Here is a 19,375-nt window from a genome sequence, read left to right on the forward strand (position 1 = left end):
AATAGTAACCAGCCTAGTTTTAAAGTCTTTAAACTTTTGTCAAGTTTAAGTCACATAATTTCTTGCTACTAATATTTCTATTAAGTCCTTTATTTTTTTATTTTTTTAAATGTTAATTTATATTGAGAGAGAGTGAGAGAGGGCGTGCAAGCGGGGGAGGGGCAAAGAGAATCCCAAGCAGGCTCTGTGCTGTCAGTGCAGAACCCAACATGGGACTCAATCCCACGAACCATGAGATCATCATGTACCTGAGCTGAAATTGAGTCAGATGCTTAATCCGCTGAGCCACCCAGGCACCCTTTAGGTTGTTTGTTTTAATTCCACTATCATTAACATAACAATGTTATATTAGTTTCGGGTGTACCATATACTGATTCAGTAGTTTTATACATTACTCAGTGCTTGTTACGATGCATGTACTCTTATTTCCATCACCTATTTCACCCATCCCCCACCTCCTCCCTTCTGGTAACCATCAGAACCATTTGTTCTCTGTGGTTAAGAGTCTGTTTTTTGGTTTGTCTCTCTGTTTTTTTTCTTTGCTCGTTTGTTTTCTTTCTTAAATTCCACGTGTGAATGAAATCATACAGTATTTGTCTATGACTTTTTTCACTTAGCATTATACTCCAGCCTCCATCCATGTTGCAAATGGCAAGATTTCATTCCTTTTTATGGCTGAATTATATACATACACACCACATCTTTATCCATTCATCTATCGATGGTCACTTGAGCCACCTCCATAATTTGGCTATTGTAAATAATGCTGCAATAAACCTAAGGGTGCATGTATCCCTTTGAATTAGTGTTTTTGTATTTTGGGGTAAATACCCCATAGTGTGATTATTGGACGGTAGGGTAGTTCCATCTTAAGCTTTTGAGGAACCTCCATACTGTTTTCTACAATGGCTGTACCAGTTTGCATTCCCACCCACAGTGCATGAGGGTTACTTTTTTTCTACATCCTTACCAATACTTGCTGTTTCTTGTGGTTTTGCTATTAATATTTTTTCAGTCTACATTTTATTTTTGTCTGTTCTACGTTCCCTGTACCCTTATTCAGTTTACTACCTCTACCCCTCCCTTATTAATATTTCTTACGACTTCATGGTTTTGGTGAGGCTATAGCCACAATTCCCCACCTGGTCAATTTTGATGCATCTTCCATCCTCCATGAGTGGGCCATGGGTGGGCACACGACCCAAACTGGGCCAGTTAAGAGTCTTTACCTGAGATTCTTCAGACTGAAAGCCAATGGAGAGAGTCTTTTGTTCCTTTTAGATTAAACTGGGATGACATAAAAGTTGAACTTCGTGAAAAATACCCACAGAGGAAACCATTTGTAATAGGATAGAACTAGACTTAAAAGGAAGGGCAGAGACACCAGGACAAAGAATCCAGGAGGGGAAGTCAGCATCTTCAACTTTATAGTTACCTAGATATCTTTCATCAAATTACCCTTTTGGTTGAAGCTAGTGCCAGTTGGGTTTTTCACTTGACACTAAAAAGCATCCTTAAATAATCCGTATTATAATTAAAAAGGATTGTCCTTTTTTACAGGTGAAGATGGAGCTGGAAAAACAAGCTTAATAAGAAAAATTCAGGGAATAGAAGAGTATAAGAAAGGAAGAGGATTGGAATATTTGTACTTCAATGTTCATGATGAAGACCGAGACGGTGAGTGTCATTTGTATGTAAACCAAGTTTCCTGAGGCCTTTCTGAGGTTGCACTGCCTGCTCATTTTAGTCTTTGACTTTTCTTAATGTGTCCTCTTTTACTAGGAGTCCTGCTGTGTCATGACACTTATGTGTGGACATAACTTTTATTGGCTTGGGATTGGAATTCTTTTAGTGGTATTTTTTTAACATCTTAAAATATTCTGGTGTTCAGACTGTAGCTTCCTTGCCATCCTTCAAGAATCTCAATTTTTCAGTTCGTTTTCCCTCAAATAGTGAAATAATAGTATCCTATGGTTGTTTTGCCAATCCCTTTTCACCTTCTCATTTTTGACACAAAAAATGTCATCTGCCTCCCAGCTTTTTTCAATCTGATCAGCTGTTCTTTTCTTGTATACATCACATGCCATCTCATTTTTGTGTATGACATCTTGTATGTGCATGGCTCTCTATGCTGATGGTAAGAATAGAAACATGTTATTCAGCCTGTGATTTGGGACTGAGAAACAAGAAGTAGAGGCTGCTGGTGTTTTGTGTTGGCAGTTAGATTATTTTCCTGAAAATTTGTTAGGCCTTTATTAAATTGATAGATGTGATCTAAGGAGTTGAACCTTGTCAAAGGAGCCATCCTTTGTGGAGATGCCCTAGAATACCAAGTAGTATTGTTAGTTGGATAATGACATAACTTAATCCAGTTGCCTTGGTAACTTTTTTTGTCTCTTACAGATCAAACAAGATGTAATGTATGGATCTTAGATGGAGACCTGTATCACAAGGGTCTCCTGAAATTTTCACTGGATGCCATTTCTCTGAAGGACACTCTAGTTATGCTGGTTGTTGATATGTCAAAGCCTTGGACTGCTTTGGATTCTTTACAGAAATGGGCAAGTGTTATTAGAGAACATATTGACAAGTTGAAAATTCCTCCTGAAGAAATGAAAGAAATGGAACAAAAGTGTGAGTAGTCTAGAAATACGAATATAGATTTCAAACACCTGATATCCTAGCTATTGTAATTGTTAGCAATTTTTGACTTTGAGTAAGATTCAATGAAGGAAACATAATGTGACTACTGTTTTTGAAATTTAATTTGATGTGCTAGGTTTTAATGTAGTTTTAAATTGGAAACCTGTACTATATATAATGGCAGACTCCTTAGTAGAGGTGCCTTTTCTCCTTCGCCAAAGGGCCATAAATGTTCATTTGGGAAGTAGATTTTCAGGATTAAAAAGATTTGAATCTTTCATCAGCTGTTTATTTTCAGCAGTTTCATTTCTTGGTAAATAAAGCACTCATCAACGTTGTCAACATGAAATGTGCCCCAAAAATGTTAACAACATAAATATAAAAATGTTAAACTGGTTTTATGATTTACAAAGTATATATTTTGTACATACCCATGTAAATTGGAAGTTTTCAGATAAATTATGATAACAAGGATTATCTCTAACAAATTGTAAGTTAGTTGTTACAGTTCTTAATTTCATTGAGAGTTCTTCATTTGCCAATGCCTTTGCTTAAGAAAATATGCAGATGGAATCTGCTTTTCTTTGTTATTGTTGACTGATAATAATTTTTAGAAGAAGATTAACAGCTTACTGGAATTTATGTGCAAGGAAATAGTAGAGACTTAGGAGAATCTGTGTCCTAAATTCCTGAAAAAGATGTCTAACTGCTTTTAATCTGTACCTCTCTTTCCCCGTGTGGCCATTGCCTATAGGTCTTTTTTTTCCCCACTAAGTTTATACTATGGTAGTGGTTCTCAGTTTGTGGTCCCAGGACCAGCAGCATCAGTATCAGTACAGCTGGGAGTTTGTCAGAAATACACATTCTTTCTTGGGCCCCACCCCGGACTACTGAATCAGTTACTCTGGTATATGCTAAAAAAATCTAACACTGTTAGATTTCACCCTTTGATTTGACGGGTAATAGCTACCAGGTCTGCTAAGGTTGTATGCATGCCCCTGTGTTCTTGAAGGAACTGTATTCAACTATTCAAGGTTCCCTCTTCCTTGACCCCATGTAAGTTTAAGACCATTTTCTTCTTTATGATTCTGTATAGAATTCCCTCATATACATGGGGTGCTTGGGGGCTCAGTCGGTTGAGCATCAGACTCTTGATTTGGGCTCAGATCATGATCCCACGGTCATGGGATCGAGCCTTACGTTGGGCTCTGCACAAGCATGGAGCCTGCTTGAGATTTTCTCTCTCTCCCTCTGCCCCTCTCCCCTGCTCGTGCTCTCTCTCTCTCTCTCTCTCTCTCTCTCAAAAATAAATATTAAGAAAAATTTAAAAAGAATTCCCTCATATACAGTTTTAATCCTATGCTGTGAATCATTTGTTTCCAGATTTGTTATTTTGCTTTTAAACATGGAAAGCAGCCTTATATAGAAATCCTCTATCACTGATTATTTCCTTGAGAATTCCTTAAAGAGTAATCACTGAGTCAGAGTATACATTGTTAAGGTTCTTAATACATTTACATTGAATTTTTGTTAAGTGAAGGTTGTGACAGTCTTGCAAATGAGTTCTAAAAATTTATCAGCGCTGGTAATATCATTAATTTTTACCAGGGTTACAGAATGAATATGGCCCAAGATTGTACCTAGGTGAAAAGGAGAAGACCTGAGTAAAGAGCTTTAGAGAAAGGAAAGTAATATTAGAAAGTCATCTAGGGGCGCCTGGGTGGCTCAGTCAGTTAAGCATCTGACTTCGGCTCAGGTCATGATCACATGGTCCGTGGGTTCAAGCCCCGCGTCGGGCTCTGTGCTGACAGCTCAGAGCCTGGACCCTGCTTTGGATTCTGTCTCCCTCTCTGCCCCTCCCCTGCTTGCGCTCTGTCTTTGTCTCTCAATAATAAACAAACATTAAAAAAATTTTTTTAATAAAAAAATAAAATAAAGTCATCTAGGTCTTTTAAATTGTGGAGCACCCCCCACACACATGCACACCCATTTTTTTATCCTTTCAGTGACCTTTGTGAATTAGAGAATATAGAGAGGCAAAGCTAGAGTGTGACTTGCCCAAAGTAATTTGCCCAGACAGAACCAGCTTACATTGAACCCTACTCTTTGGAGCCTACTCAGTTGTTGTACTCTGCCTCCTCATAATTAATGTGAGTCTGGTGTTTCTGTTCTGTCTTTGAAACAGATTTCTCAAACCCTTCTTGTTTCTTCTCTTACATAACACTAAATACAAACTCTCATAAAATACGTATTTAGATTATGGCAGAAAAAGCTACCTGCTGAAATAAAGCAATTTCTAAACCATGTATTAAATTATTTACTTTGATTTTCAGTGATTAGAGACTTCCAAGAATATGTAGAGCCGGGAGAAGATTTTCCAGCCTCTCCTCAGAGAAGAAATACCGGGTCACAGGAAGATAAAGACGACAGTGTGGTTTTACCTCTGGGTGCGGACACACTTACACATAACTTGGGCATCCCAGTACTAGTAGTTTGCACAAAGGTTAGCTTCCTTCCTAGAGATTCTACTACTGGTATTAACCGTGGGTGAACAACCATTTTGTTTTCCAGCCTTCTTTCGGAGTTGGCACATTAGCTTTCCTAGATAATTTTTCTTAACAAATAGAAGTAATAGTTTAAAATATGGAATGATAATCACATGTTGATTTTGTGATCTTAATCATAGTGCCTTTGAAAGAAAATGTTACTTCACATACTCTGCTTGTGATTGAATTTCATATTCTTAATTTCAATTAGACTTCGTTGTACAGTAAGTTGAGTAGAAATAATACAGGTAAGATGATAACTTCACTATTAATTTTTATAAAATATTTTTCCACATTAAATTGTGATACACTGATATCCTAATATCAGAAGATTATGTACTTAAAATCAACTTCAGTGTCTACCACCACTCATTATGTAAAGTTGATATGCAGTTATCAAGAGTTTTTTATTTATTTACTAAAGAGGTTGTGATAGGATTGCTATTATCAAAATTCTGTTAACTAGTTCTGTCACTTTATATACTTGATAATAAATCAAAGAGGGGAATAGGGAAATGTACAGACTCCCTGGATATAAAGAGTGTTTTATAGAACTAGAATAGATTTTCGATCTTAAAAACTTCGTTTAGGTCATAAGTAGTTGAGTCAGCAAGTATGAGCATCCATTTGTTTGTCCTGTGAGTCTTCATTCTCTATGTACTAAAACTTTCTCTTTGGTATTTTTGCCACATTCAATATAACATGGACATTAATACTTTTTAAAGAAATAAAATGATTCCTTAGTCTTATCTCCACCTGAAAGAATCTTAGGAGTAATTGATGTTCTGATATTTTGATGGTCACTATATCAGTGTGATAGTTTTGTGATATTCCCCCACCCAAAACTGAACTATCTAAATAATTATATTTAACTTTGATTATTTAAAGTTAATGCTGTTATTATTGGGGTTTTTTTCTTTTAATTATTTTCTCCACAGTGTGATGCCATTAGTGTATTGGAGAAAGAACATGACTACAGAGATGAACATTTTGATTTTATTCAGTCACATATCCGGAAGTTTTGTTTACAGTGTATCCTTTTACTACATTGATTGGTGCAGTGTACCTTTCCTGTTTGTTTGCTTATTTCAGTTAAGGGAATTAAATTGATGGACTTCAGAAATTCCATAAGCTTTTTACCTCCTGCTCTGGTTAGGAATTTCATTTTAGCTCCCAAATCATTTATATCTGGGTATTTTGAGCTATAAAAGCAAGTGTTGAAATCTATTAACTTTGGTTTGCTGTGTTTTAAAGTACTGTGCTTAAGAAAAATAACTATTAGTCTTTTGCGGAAAATTCTAATGAACTGGCATTGGAAACATTCTGATTACAAAGCAGGATTCATTTATCGGGAGTGGCGGTGGGGCAAGATCAATATTCATGTTTGTGTTCTCATTTTTAATATGTTCAATGTGTTACCATCTCCACACATAGTCTAAAGCAGTGGTTTCTAAATCTAGCTGTGCCAGCTAAGGCTTGCTTAATTGGGACATTTCAGGGTGAGGCTGAACAATCTGTACTTTTGAAAAGCTTTCTGGGAGATTTTGATAATCACAAGGTTAGGAAACCTGTAAGGAATCATGTCTAGGTTGCAAGGATTAGAGGAGCCACTGAATAACAGACACCAGCAAAAGAAGGATAAAATGAGGGTTGTACATGAATGCTTTTAGGAGAATTTGCTGTTGAAACCGTGGTCACAGCTTGCGTGCACTGAGGAGAGCTGTAAGGTCGCTTGACACTGGCACTTTCCCCTCAGTCCTTTGTCTCTCCGCGGCCCTTTCTTTTCTCCTGTCACATAATGGTTGACTTGGGTTGAATTAAAGGGCATTTGTTTACATAAAGAGTCTTTTAAAAACTTTGTTATTGAAGATTAGCAAATTTAAGAAGTCGTAGTGTCTTTAAACATTTATTTAATGCTGTTCTTGAAAATATACATGCAGGTATGTAATCAGGAAGGAGACTGTCCACTAAAATAATCACAGACCTTTAGTAGAGCCCATTGATTTAAAAAAAAAAAAGAGGCACTGGGTGGCTCAGTCAGTTGAGCATCGGACTTTGGCTCAGGTCATGATCTCATAGTTTCTGGGTTCAAGCCCTGCATTGGGCTCTGTGCTGACAGCTTAGAGCCTGGAGCCTGCTTCGGATGCTGTCTCTCTCTCTCTCTCTGTCTCTCTCTCTCTCTCTCTGCCCCTCCCCTGCTCATGCTCTGTCTCTCAAAAACAAACATTAAAAAAACAAATAAATAATAAAAATTTAAAAATTCAAACTGTGAGAAATCACTTCAAGATAGTGAGGTGCATGTGTACGCACGCATGAAGGCAACAGTTCAAAATCATCTTAATTTTTTTAAATGTTAATTGCAATGCAAATTTTTGCATTCATAAATCGGTTCTCATGAGAGATCATTAATGAAAAGTTCACACAGTTAAGCTTTAAGGTTAGGATGTTTGTTTCTACCAAGTTTTATGACAAGTCATTTTTAGCAGTACTATTAGATTCATGACCTTCGGTTCATGCACTAGAAAATACGAGTCTTCCAGTTCAGAAGTAGAAGTTCAACTATTCCCAGCATCTCCTCTTGGTCTAAGTTATCATCTCTCTTGGGGCACAGTGGCCGGTGTTAGAGCATGGTCCTTAGCTGTGGCCATAGAATTTCTGATAGCCACTCTAACCATATCATCTGTCAGTAGTCACATTACCCCCTTTCCACAGGCCTTTCTTGATCTTTGGATCTACTGTATCATTTGGATAAAAGGTCGAAGTTAGGGTCTGCTTTGATTAATACATCCTCGTGAGGTTGTGTTACCTCAAATTTTGGTCATGAAATCTGTTTTCCTTGAGTCATTCCTGAAAGTTTCTTGGTGGTACCTATTGGTTCGTCTTTTCTCCTTAGTAGGTCTCCTGAACTTTGTCCCTAAAGTCCTAATTCCCGGGGCTAGTGAAAACCATAAGACACACTAGCACAAACCATCTTTTTGAAAAATGCAAGCCAAACAGTCGTTGATAAGTAATATCCATCCTTCGTGAAGTTTAGGAAGGTTAACAACAAAACCAATACCTCTTCTCTTGCTTTAAATGCAGAGATAGTAGTAATGTCAATATTAATCAATTTACCTTTACTTTCTTGGCTTAAGGAGATTTTTGCCCCCCTAAATGAAGTCAATTGTGTAAAGATTGTTTTATTTGCATTTTAGTCTGTATGTATTTTACACTTCAGAAAAATTTTTTTTTTATACTTTTGAAATTCTTGACTACCGTATAATGTATCTCTGGGAGTTATTTTTGAAACTAATATGCATATAAATGCAAATGTTCAGCTGAGAACACAGAATTTTATGGCACCTGTTCATGGAGTTTGTCCAAAAATTTCTTTAATGGAATTATTCAGATGGTGCAGCACTTATTTACACTTCAGTAAAAGAAAACAAAAATATAGATTTAGTATATAAATATATCGTTCAGAAACTGTATGGATTTCCCTATAAGATTCCTGCTGTTGTTGTGGAAAAAGATGCAGTATTTATGTAAGTATACTTTTAAATATATTACTTTATCGTGTATTATTGCTGCAATTTGATGGTGAATCCTCGTTTTCAGTTTTGAGGTGAAACCAGTAGACCTTTCCATGATGAGTAGATGAGAATTTGTTCCTAGATTGTTTTATTTATAACCCATCTTGATCTATTTATCTTTGCCTTTGAGAATTACTGCTGGCCTGAGTCTTTTCCGAAGGCCTTGCTATTATATATAGCTAAACTGTTGAGTGCATATGTCAATATACTTACTTACTCTTTGATTGGTTTTGATAAGTAAAGGAGCCAGTATATAATCTAGACATCCTTTTAAAAAGTTCTGTGAATACATTGAGAGAGAATAATAATTAAGCAGGGGCCCCGCCCCGCAAAAAAAAGGGCGACAAAACTGCGTTTTTAAAATCAGGAAGATGGAGAACCTTTTTAGGTAAAAAGTAGTAAACTATAGCTTGAGCATGACAATAAAAAGCCGATTAATTTTTCATAATTGGTCAGATTTGTTCCCTTTAATATGATCATGGATTTAATGAATGACTATATATGTATATATATATTTGCATGCTTGAGATTTGTCATGTGCATTTCTTTCCAGCCCAGCAGGGTGGGATAACGATAAGAAAATAGGAATATTACATGAAAATTTTCAAACATTGAAAGCAGAAGATAATTTTGAAGACATTATAACCAAACCACCTGTCCGAAAGGTAACAGTTTTAGTATAAAGTCTCAACATTTATCCTTTTAAACCAAAGGGGGGAGTCCGTAATTTTAAGATTATAGATAGAAAGGTAAGGGGGTCCTTTCCTATCAAGAGGGTTTCTAAGTATAATGTGGGTGTTTCTAATGTTCAGTTCAAAATAAAGATCTGTGTTATCAAAACATAAATCAGCTATTCAGTTACAGAATTCTTACTGAGCCTTTGGCATATTAAAAATACTAGTGCAGATTCCACATTCTAGTGGAAATCATGGATTGGTGTGAGTAGTGAGTATATGGATCTTGAAAAGTTTGAATAGGTTGATGCTGTGAGCCTCCAACCTAGAACGCAGCCAGGAGTCGAGCAAATATTGGTAGGATAACTTGATTAGCTTCTATTTGTTGAGGCAGTTATGGGATCTTCTCTGTAGCCATTAATTACCTGTGCTAGCCCACAACTGTCCAGGAGTTTCTGGCTTAATCTTAACTGTTACATGTCATTTGTATGACTATTAAATCTGCTTCCAGAAAGTACTTTCTTTCACATATTTTGATTTCATGTGAAGCAATATGTGATGTTCTATACTTAGATATTACAGGTGTTTCTGGAAAGTTGTATAAAAACAAGTGTTTACTTACAGTATTTCTCAGTGACTTACTTGGACATGCTTCAGGAAAAATAATTTTGATTTAATATATAATGAGATTCTTTCTTAAAAGTCCAAGTATTGATATTGAGTATCTGTCTTCTCTTTGTGGGTAATTAGAAATAAGAAAAGTAATGATAAATGAAAAATCAGTTGGCATGGTATTTAGTTCGAATGTCTATTAAAAGAAATGCCCACATCAAGGTGGGGGGAAAGAGCAACGGTTTTTCCCATTCTCTCTTTGACCAACAGAATTGTGCTGTAAGTTGTTTTTATTCACCCCACAAATATTTACTGAGCCACTGTTGAGGTACGAGGTGCCAAATGGCATGCGATAGTAAATCCATGCACCTGTCAGTTCTCAAGTGCTGATAAGTCCTGTGGCAGTAAAGCCAAGTAAGGGGGGAGGGAGTGAGAGCAGTGGGGTGGGGAAGCGAGCTGTTGTGGGAAGTTTAGGGAATGTCTCTGATAAGAGGGGAGAATGCTGTGTACAAAGGAAGCAGAAAGTGCACGTGCCTCAAGGCAGGAGTGGGTGAGGAGGGCAGAGAGGCTGGAAAAGAGTGAAGAGGAGGGCCAGAGTGGTAGGAGGTGGGAAGCAGTGTTAGGATCTTGTAGGGTCTTCTCATTTGGCTGGAGTCAGGACTTTGGATTTCATTCTGAGTGGGATGCGATCGGAGGTGGGGGTTGAGCAGAGGAGTGATGTAATCTGCTTAACCTTTTGAAAGGATCACTCTGACTGCTGGGTGGAAAATAGACCATGGTATGCATTGTATAGAAATAGTAGAAGGCAGGAGATACTTGCTGCTGCTTTTTGCGTAATTATTCAGCAGGTAGAAAAGTCATTATGTTTTTGTTTCAGAGAAACCAGGGGCAAGTTGCTTTTCACTCAACTGGGATATTAGTGACCCTCTTAAAACACCAAACTGTTGGTTAGCATATTTTATAAGCATGATTAACATGCCTATGACTCTAAGGTTGTGCTGTCCTGATACAGTAGCTACTAGTCACGTATGGCCTTTAAATACATATTAGGTGAAACTAAATAAAATTAGAATTTCAGTACCTCCGTCACAGCCACATTTGAAGTGCTCAGTAGCTACAGGTAACTGGTGGCTACATTGGACAGCACAGAGACAGGAACATTCTTACTGTTGCAGGTAGTTACTGGCCAGCTGCACTGTAGGGGCTGGGGCAGGGCAGCTCACTCGTGTAAATGTAGGTAACGTTTATACTGAATTTTTTTTTAAATTAGTCTAATCTAGAGAGTATGTGATTAATGATTTTAGCATAACATGTTAGACTTGCTCATTTATGCATTGCTCATTTCAGTTTGTACATGAGAAGGAAATTGTGGCAGAAGATGACCAAGTGTTTCTTATGAAGCTACAGGTAGGTATGAAGTTACATCAGAAGCAGATTTAGTATGGTTAATGGGTAAACTGTTCATTATATATGTGTGTGTGTATATATATGTGTGTGTGTGTGTGTGTATATATATATATTTTTTTTTTTTAATTTTTTTTTTTTAAATACAGCAATACATGCTGAATGCCTAACCTAGAACTCTTTTGTGTTTTTTAGTCCCTTTTAGCAAAGCAACCACCAACTGCAGCTGGAAGGCCTGTGGTCAGTATTACAGATTTGGACAAAATTACTAAAGTGCAGTACATTCTTGGTTTGGCTTTTTTTTTTTTTTCTTAATCGTATACATGTCTCATATGGGTGTGCTTTGATATAAACTTGAGTTAAGAATTCTCCTAGAATTTGTGAAATTCTAAAGGATAAGCTGCACTCCTTTTTAGAATATTTAAATCATAAAGAAGTATTTTGCGGTGTTTGTCACGCACCAGTTACTGAGTGTGGAACCATTTCTATGTGTTATTTTATAAATTGTCACCACCGCCCTGTGAGGCAGGTACTGCCAGCCCCATCTTGCAGGTGGGGAAATGGAGGCTTTGGAGGATGTTACAGCTTACCTGAGATTTTACAGCTGGTAGCATGCAAGTCCAGACTGGAATCCAGATCTGACTCCCAAGCTTATACTCATAACCACACCCCGTTATTGAATACATTCTTTTTGCATGGAAGGGGAATTTGTATTCTAAAATGTGGTAGGTCTCTGGTATTTTCTGATCCTGAGGACACAATTACTAAACATTTTTGGCAATGGCTTGCCATGTAAAAGTACAGTAGTGCAGATGGGGGACAGTTAAAAAGTAATTTCATTTTATAATAATAACTTTGGTGAAGTTGGAAGTTTCAGGTTTTTAGAATTACAGCTTTCCTAATTTTTACATAGGATGCCTCACCAAGAGTCCCAGGAGGCTCCCCTCGGACACCAAATCGATCTGTGTCGTCCAATGTTGCCAGCGTGTCGCCCATCCCTGCTGGGTCAAAAAAAATTGATCCAAACATGAAAGGTACATTTCTCTCTTTTCTTGGAGAAAACAGCACAGTGTATTTTACACTAAAAAAAAAATCTACCTAGATTCCTACCTTTTCCGTAACTGTTTTCATTTTTGTGCAGTAGCTTCTAATCTTTGTTGTATAATCTCATAGTCATTCAGACTGCAAACTGTTTATTTTATAGTGTAGCCTTAATATATCCAATCTATGAGGTAAGCTTTATGAAAGTTTTGTGTTACATTTAATCCTTCTCCTATGATGGGTCATCAAAGAAATCCGTATGTTAATAGGTTATTTGCAATCGACATAAACAAAAAACGATATACATGAAAGTTATTTCAATAGAAATAATTGCCATAAGTGGGATTAGCAGGTCAGAGTTTGTACATTTTTGTGCCTTTGGTAATGTTTTTCAAATGGCTTATTTACATATCATCAACATTGAGTGTTGCAGTTTTGCCACAACCTAATCAGTCAGCATTCTTTAAATACTAGTAAGAGCTTTTTCCTTAGTGTTTCTTTTCTATTTGTATTTCTCTCCTGTGAATTATTTCTTGTTATCCTGTACTCACTTATCTCTTGGAACTTCTGCTGGTTTTCATACAGGATTAAGTAGCTTTTTGTAACACTTGAGGCAAATATTTCTCAACAGTTACACTTTGGAAGAACCGGTTTCAAAAGGGAGGTATAGTAGCATCTAACATCTGTTTTAAATGTTTTTGGTTGTTTTCTTTTTTAAATAATGTTCTAATTTTTCATCATTATCTTCTACTCTTAAAATTTACTCATATTTTGTTTTTATGGAAATGGATAGGAGATAAGTTATCCAGGCTCAAAAGAACAAACTAGACTTGAATTTGGAACACATTTAAGTATTCGTTGCTTTCTGTGTGTGATTACTATAATAAAAATTTATAGAAGAATCTAATGTTTTGAGTGAAAGTGTTTTGGTTTGTGTTTTTTATAGCTGGAGCTACAAGTGAAGGTGTCCTGGCAAATTTCTTCAATAGTTTGCTGAGTAAAAAGACTGGTTCTCCGGGAGGCCCTGGTGTTGGCAGTGGTAGCCCTGGAGGTGGGGCTGGAGGTGGAAGCAGTGGTTTACCACCATCTGCCAAAAAATCAGGTATACTTATGTAGACCTTTTATTTTTCTTTAATAGCTTTATTGAGATATAACTATATACCATGAGTTTAACTCCTTTGATGTGCAAACCATCATCATAATCTAATTTTAAAACATTTTAATCTCCCGAAAAAGAAACCTCCTGCCTTTTTGCAGTAACTTCTTTTTTCTCTCAACATCCCCAGTCCTAGGCAACCACTGATCTGCTTTCTGTATTTGTGGGTTTGCCTGTCTGGAGATTTCATATAAATGGAGTCATACAGTACGTGCCTTGTTTAATGTTTTCAATAACGTGTTCCAAGTCCATCCATATTGTAGCAGGTATCATTATTGCGTTTCTTTTTATCACTGAATAAAATTCCATTGTATGGATATGCCACATTTTATGTGTCCACTCGTCAGTTGATGGACATTAGATTGTTTCCATTTTTGGCCATTATAAATTTTTTTTTTTAATGTTCATTTATTTTTGAGACAGAGAGAGACAGAACATGAACGGGGGAGGGTCAGAGAGAGAGGGAGATACAGAATCTGAAGCAGCCTCCGGGCTCCAAGCTGTCAGCAGCGAGCCTGATGCGGGGCTCGAACTCACGGTCCGCGAGATCATGACGTGAGCTGAAGTCGGACGCTTAACCGACTGAGCCATCCAGGCGCCCCAGTTTTTGGCCATTATAAATAGTACTACTGTGAACGTGGGTTTTTGGCACATGTTTGACAAATGACATATGTTTTCATCTCTCTTGGGAATATATCCGGAAGTAGAATTATTGGGTCATATGGTAATTCTACATTTAAGTTTTTGAAGAACTGCCAAAGTGTTTTTGCAAAACGCTGCACCATTTTATATTTCCAGCAGTGGGAAATGAGGGTCCTAATTTCTCCACATGCTCTACAACATTTGTTATTGTCCATCTTTTTGATTAGAGCCATCCTAGTGGCTGTGAAGTCCTATCTCATTGTAGTTTTGATTTGCGTATCCTTAATGGAGAATGATGTTGAGAATCTTTTCATGTGTTTATTGACCATTTGTAGTTCTTCTTTGGAGAAATGTCTATACAAATCCTTTGCCCATTTTTAACTTGGGTTATTTGTCTTTTTATATTTGAGTTTTAAGTGCTGTTTTTATATTGTGTTTACTAGACCCTTACCAGGTATGGGGTTTGCAAAATTTTTCTCCCATCGTGTTGGTTGTTCTTTCACTTCTCAGTGGTGTGGTGTCCCCACAGAAGTTTTTAATTTTGATGAAGTCCAGTTTATTTTTCTTTTGTTGCTTGTGTAGCTGCTCTTTAAACACTTTTTAGGGGCACCTGGGTGGCTTAGTCAGTTAAGCAACCAACTCTTGATTTCAGCTCAGGTCATGATCTGGTGGTTTGTGAGATGGAGCCCCCACATCCAGCTCCTGGCTTATGGCACAGGGCCTGCTTGGGATTCTCTCTGTCCCTTGCTCTCTGCCTCTCCCCTGCATGTGTGCTCTTTCTCTCTCTCTCTCTCAAAAGAAACATTTTTTAAAAAAAAACAGGGGCGCCTGGGTGGCGCAGTCGGTTAAGCGTCCGACTTCAGCCAGGTCACGATCTCGCGGTCCGGGAGTTCGAGCCCTGCGTCGGGCTCTGGGCTGATGGCTCAGAGCCTGGAGCCTGCTTCCGATTCTGTGTCTCCCTCTCTCTGCCCCTCCCCCGTTCATGCTCTGTCTCTCTCTGTCCCAAAAATAAATAAACGTTGGAAAAAAAAATTTTTTTTAAAAAACAGACTTTTTAACCCATTCTCCTTTTTTTTTTTTTTTTTTTAATTTTTTTTTCAACGTTTATTTATTTTGGGGACAGAGAGAGACAGAGCATGAACGGGGGAGGGGCAGAGAGAGAGGGAGACACAGAATTGGAAACAGGCTCCAGGCTCCGAGCCATCAGCCCAGAGCCCGACGCGGGGCTCGAACTCACGGACCGCGAGATCGTGACCTGGCTGAAGTCGGACGCTTAACCGACTGCGCCACCCAGGCGCCCCAACCCATTCTCCTTTTTAATCCCATCTTGCCATCCTTTCCACAAATACCATTGTACAGCTACCATTTTTTGGAACCTTTTACAGGTTTCTGGGTATAAACTGAATTTCTTCTTGGCTTTTCCCACTGCCAATGTAAAAAGATTAAGCTTTCTCAAGACTGCTGATTTAGTTACCACTCATTCATCTTCTTTGTACATTCCAAAATTTTGTTGCTGTTTTCTGTTTTACTGTTCTTATTGCCCTGTGCCTTTTTAAAAGACGTTTTTATGAAATTAAATGATAGGTACTAGTTTTATTTGCATTTGGTAACAGACCCTATAATTTAAAATGAGGGGATTTAGGGGTGCCTAGGTGACTCCGTCAGTTAAGCATCTTTTTTTTTTTTTTTTTTTTTTTTTTTTTAGTTTATTTTGAGAAAGAGCCAGATAGACACAGAGAGAGATCATGAGCAGGGGAGGGGCAGAGAGAGAATCTCAAGCAGGCCCTACACATCAGCACACAGCCTGACATGAGACTCAAACCCACATACCTGCTTGGGATCCTCTCTCTGCCTCTCTCTCTTTCTCTCTCTCTCTCTCAAAATAAGTAAATAAACTTTAAAAAAAATTTTTTTTAATAAATAATAAATAAAATGAGGTGATTTTTTTTTTGAGGGGATTTATTTTTAAATTAAGGATATTTATATAACTTAGCATGCTGGGTAAAGTTAATGAAACCATTGGCAGTTTTTAAATGAAGAAATATTGGTGTAAAAGATACTTTGACTTCTATCTAAATCTTGTTTCTTGTCATTCAATGTAGGCCAGAAGCCTGTCCTATCAGATGTTCATGCGGAACTAGACAGAATTGCACGCAAACCAGTTACAGTTTCCCCTACAACACCTACATCTCCTACGGAAGGAGAAGCTTCTTGAAGATACCAAATAAAGCCATTTATTCAGTTTTCTGGGATAATGTAAACTTGCCTCTGCCTTCTCCTTCAAAAGTGGAATTAGGGAACTGGAGTGCTTTTTCAGATGGACTAAATTTCTTTTTTTTTTTTTTATTTTTATTTGTGGTTGCCCGTTTTTTATAAAAGGAAGCTATACAGAAGAAAAATTATTCTACATTATGTAGGATTGCTGTTTGCATTGCCACTTTGCATAAGGAAATAATTTTGGATTTTGAAAAACTCAAAATTTATAGATCTGAAATACAGCCACATGATCATACTCTAAAGGCTATTTAAAACATGGGAGGGTTTAGGAAAAGGCAGAAAATAATATGCTTTGGGCATTTGACTGACTTGGAAGTCCAAACTTATTTTAGTTAAGACTATTAAAATCATTTGAAAAATTATGTGTTAGTTTTGCTGGAAAAGAGAAAATGATCAATTGTCAGATTTTCCACACCAACGTAAATATACCACCACACATGGAATATGCTGAGAAAACTATCAGATAGCATTTTATACACTAGTCATTGTTTCAATCCATGATCCTGTAAGTTGTCATCAAAATGGGATTTTAAAATACTGGCCAAGATTCATTCTTTGAGAAGAAAGAAAGCACACTGCCTAAATGCATAAAAGAAAAATGCAGAGGTTATTAAAATGTAAAGAGGTAACAGTCTTTGGATTTGTCTATCTATATCTGTATTGATATATAGATATAGATATATATATGGCTCTGCCTTAATATACCCCTTTTTTGTTTGTGACTTTCAACTGTAATCAGTTAATAAAGTATTTATTCTCTGCATTCAGGTTCAAATAACTTGTTGCATTCTCTTATATATAATTTGTATTTATCAGACCATGAATAAGATTCATTAGTATTTTAAGGTATTTGACTTTATAGGGTTATTAAGCATTCTGATCTTTGTAAGAGACAAGTGAATACGTAAGATTCCTTAAGTTTCCTTAAGTTGGGAGTTTACCTTGATCAACATGTCTTCCCCACAAGCATGTCTTGAACTACAGAATCTTATGTCAGCATTTCTGGTAGATAAAAATACAGCCTTTTATCATTATTTATTGGGCAGAAGCTGTTTAAAAGCTTGGCGAATGCACTAACACGTAGCTCCTCTCTTACAGGTGAGAACACCTGTTGTTAGTAGTTCCACCTGAATTTTCAATACTGTTCTTAAATGCTAGTTGTAGAACCTTCATAAGAACAATTTGACTTCTTACTGAAGTTCACCTAAAGAACATACGTACATTTAACTTACTGAATCATTACAGATAACTGGGAAAAAATGGCTACTGCCCTTATATTGGCCTTCATTATTACTTTAAAATATATATTCCAAAGATTTTTTTCCAGCAAAAATGTTTCAGGACAATATCCCTACTATCTAACATAATCCTTTCATTAGGAGTTTAAAACCTTTACTTTTAAATAGTATTTGGCTCCTAATAGTTGAATATAAGTGTTAAAATAACATGAGAGGGTAATGATTTGTTTCAAGGTGGGAAAAACTTAGGTTGTTCATGGGCACGGAAAAACTAATTTGTAAAAACATTTTGTTTGAGGAAATGGAAGATGAAAAATGCCTCTGATAGAATCTTTAGTCTGGAAAGGGTTCTGCAGTCATGGTGTTATAAAGACCAGTTTTTCTGAACTAGTACTTTAAGTAAAACTAGTGACAAAGAAAATTGCTGCCTGTGCATCATGTCTGCTGTGTTTGCATGTCTAGACCAACTCATTTTTCTCTGTGTGACATTGGAGGTGTACTAGAATATCCTTGGAATTGAGTCATTAGCTGAAATAACTGTCAGTGTTCATTTTATATGCTATTCAGTTTTAACTAATCTAAAACCTTGTGTTTACCCTGTTTAAACCTTAAACCAATTTTTGACCCTATTTTTTGCAAGGAAATTTGTTTTTAAACTACTTAATTGTTTTTGTTTTGTTTTTAAGCAGTTTTTATTGAGGTGTACAGTACAGAAAAGTGTACAAATTCAGGTTATGTGGTTTGAAATACCTCTTAATCAGCGCCACGATCAAGAAAGATGTTACTGGCATCCTGTGTTCTTCTGTGTGCCCCTCATTAGTACCCCTGCCTGCCAAGTGACCACTATCCCAACTTGCACAGGCATAGATAAGTTTTATTTATTTATAATCTTTATGTAAATGGAATCTTAGAGTTTATATTCTTTTTGTGAAAGGTTTCTTTCAGTATTAGTTCTGTGACACATCAACAAATACATGTAGCAGTAATTATCCATTGTCATTGAACCATAATACTCCACCATGCAAATACACTACAATTTATCCATTATGCTACTGATGGAGGTATATCACTTTCCTATTGCTGCTGTAACAAGTTACCAAATTTCAGTTGCTTCAAACACTACAGTTTTATTATTTTACCATTCTGGGGGTCAGAAGTCCAACATCAGCCTAACTTGGGCTAAAGTTAAGGGGTCGGCAGGGCTGGTTTCTTTTGGAGGCTCCAAGGAGCATCTCTTCCTTCCTTTCTAGCTTCTAGAGGCTGCTCGCATTCCTTGGGTTCCTGGTCCCTTCTTCATCTTCAAGACATGGCATCTTCAACCCGGTGCTTCCGTCACATCACTTCTCGCCCTGAACCTGCTACCTCCCTCGTGCCAGCATCCGTGTGATTAACTTGGGCCCACCTGAGCAATCCAATGTAAGCTCCCTCAACACCTCACTCACTCTCCTTACTAGCCTGGTTTCTGAAGAGAAACGATATAATTCTTATCTTTGCTTCTCCATAGATTTTTTTTTTTCCTTTGGCTTCTTTCAAGATTTTTTGTCTGCAGTTTGATACACCTAGGCATAGT

At 37.0% G+C, this 19,375-nt stretch overlaps 1 protein-coding gene across 1 annotated transcript in view; it reads left to right on the forward strand.

Annotated features, from left to right (window-relative positions):
• Window positions 1–17,330, forward strand: part of DYNC1LI1 (dynein cytoplasmic 1 light intermediate chain 1) — a 36,846-nt gene extending 19,516 nt beyond the window's left edge. The window contains exons 3-13 of the mRNA XM_040479976.1: window positions 1,561–1,677; window positions 2,404–2,634; window positions 4,977–5,146; window positions 6,128–6,221; window positions 8,578–8,713; window positions 9,315–9,426; window positions 11,395–11,454; window positions 11,647–11,691; window positions 12,365–12,485; window positions 13,439–13,594; window positions 16,393–17,330. Coding sequence (XP_040335910.1) covers window positions 1,561–1,677; window positions 2,404–2,634; window positions 4,977–5,146; window positions 6,128–6,221; window positions 8,578–8,713; window positions 9,315–9,426; window positions 11,395–11,454; window positions 11,647–11,691; window positions 12,365–12,485; window positions 13,439–13,594; window positions 16,393–16,505 — 1,355 coding nt within the window. The 3' untranslated portion in view covers window positions 16,506–17,330. The remainder of the gene's footprint in view (window positions 1–1,560; window positions 1,678–2,403; window positions 2,635–4,976; window positions 5,147–6,127; window positions 6,222–8,577; window positions 8,714–9,314; window positions 9,427–11,394; window positions 11,455–11,646; window positions 11,692–12,364; window positions 12,486–13,438; window positions 13,595–16,392) is intronic.
• Window positions 17,331–19,375: the final 2,045 nt, after the last annotated feature.

The sequence above is a fragment of the Herpailurus yagouaroundi genome, unplaced genomic scaffold (genome assembly GCF_014898765.1).
Source record: "Herpailurus yagouaroundi ecotype Mexico unplaced genomic scaffold, PumYag 159, whole genome shotgun sequence".
Taxonomy (NCBI): Eukaryota; Metazoa; Chordata; class Mammalia; order Carnivora; family Felidae; genus Herpailurus; species Herpailurus yagouaroundi.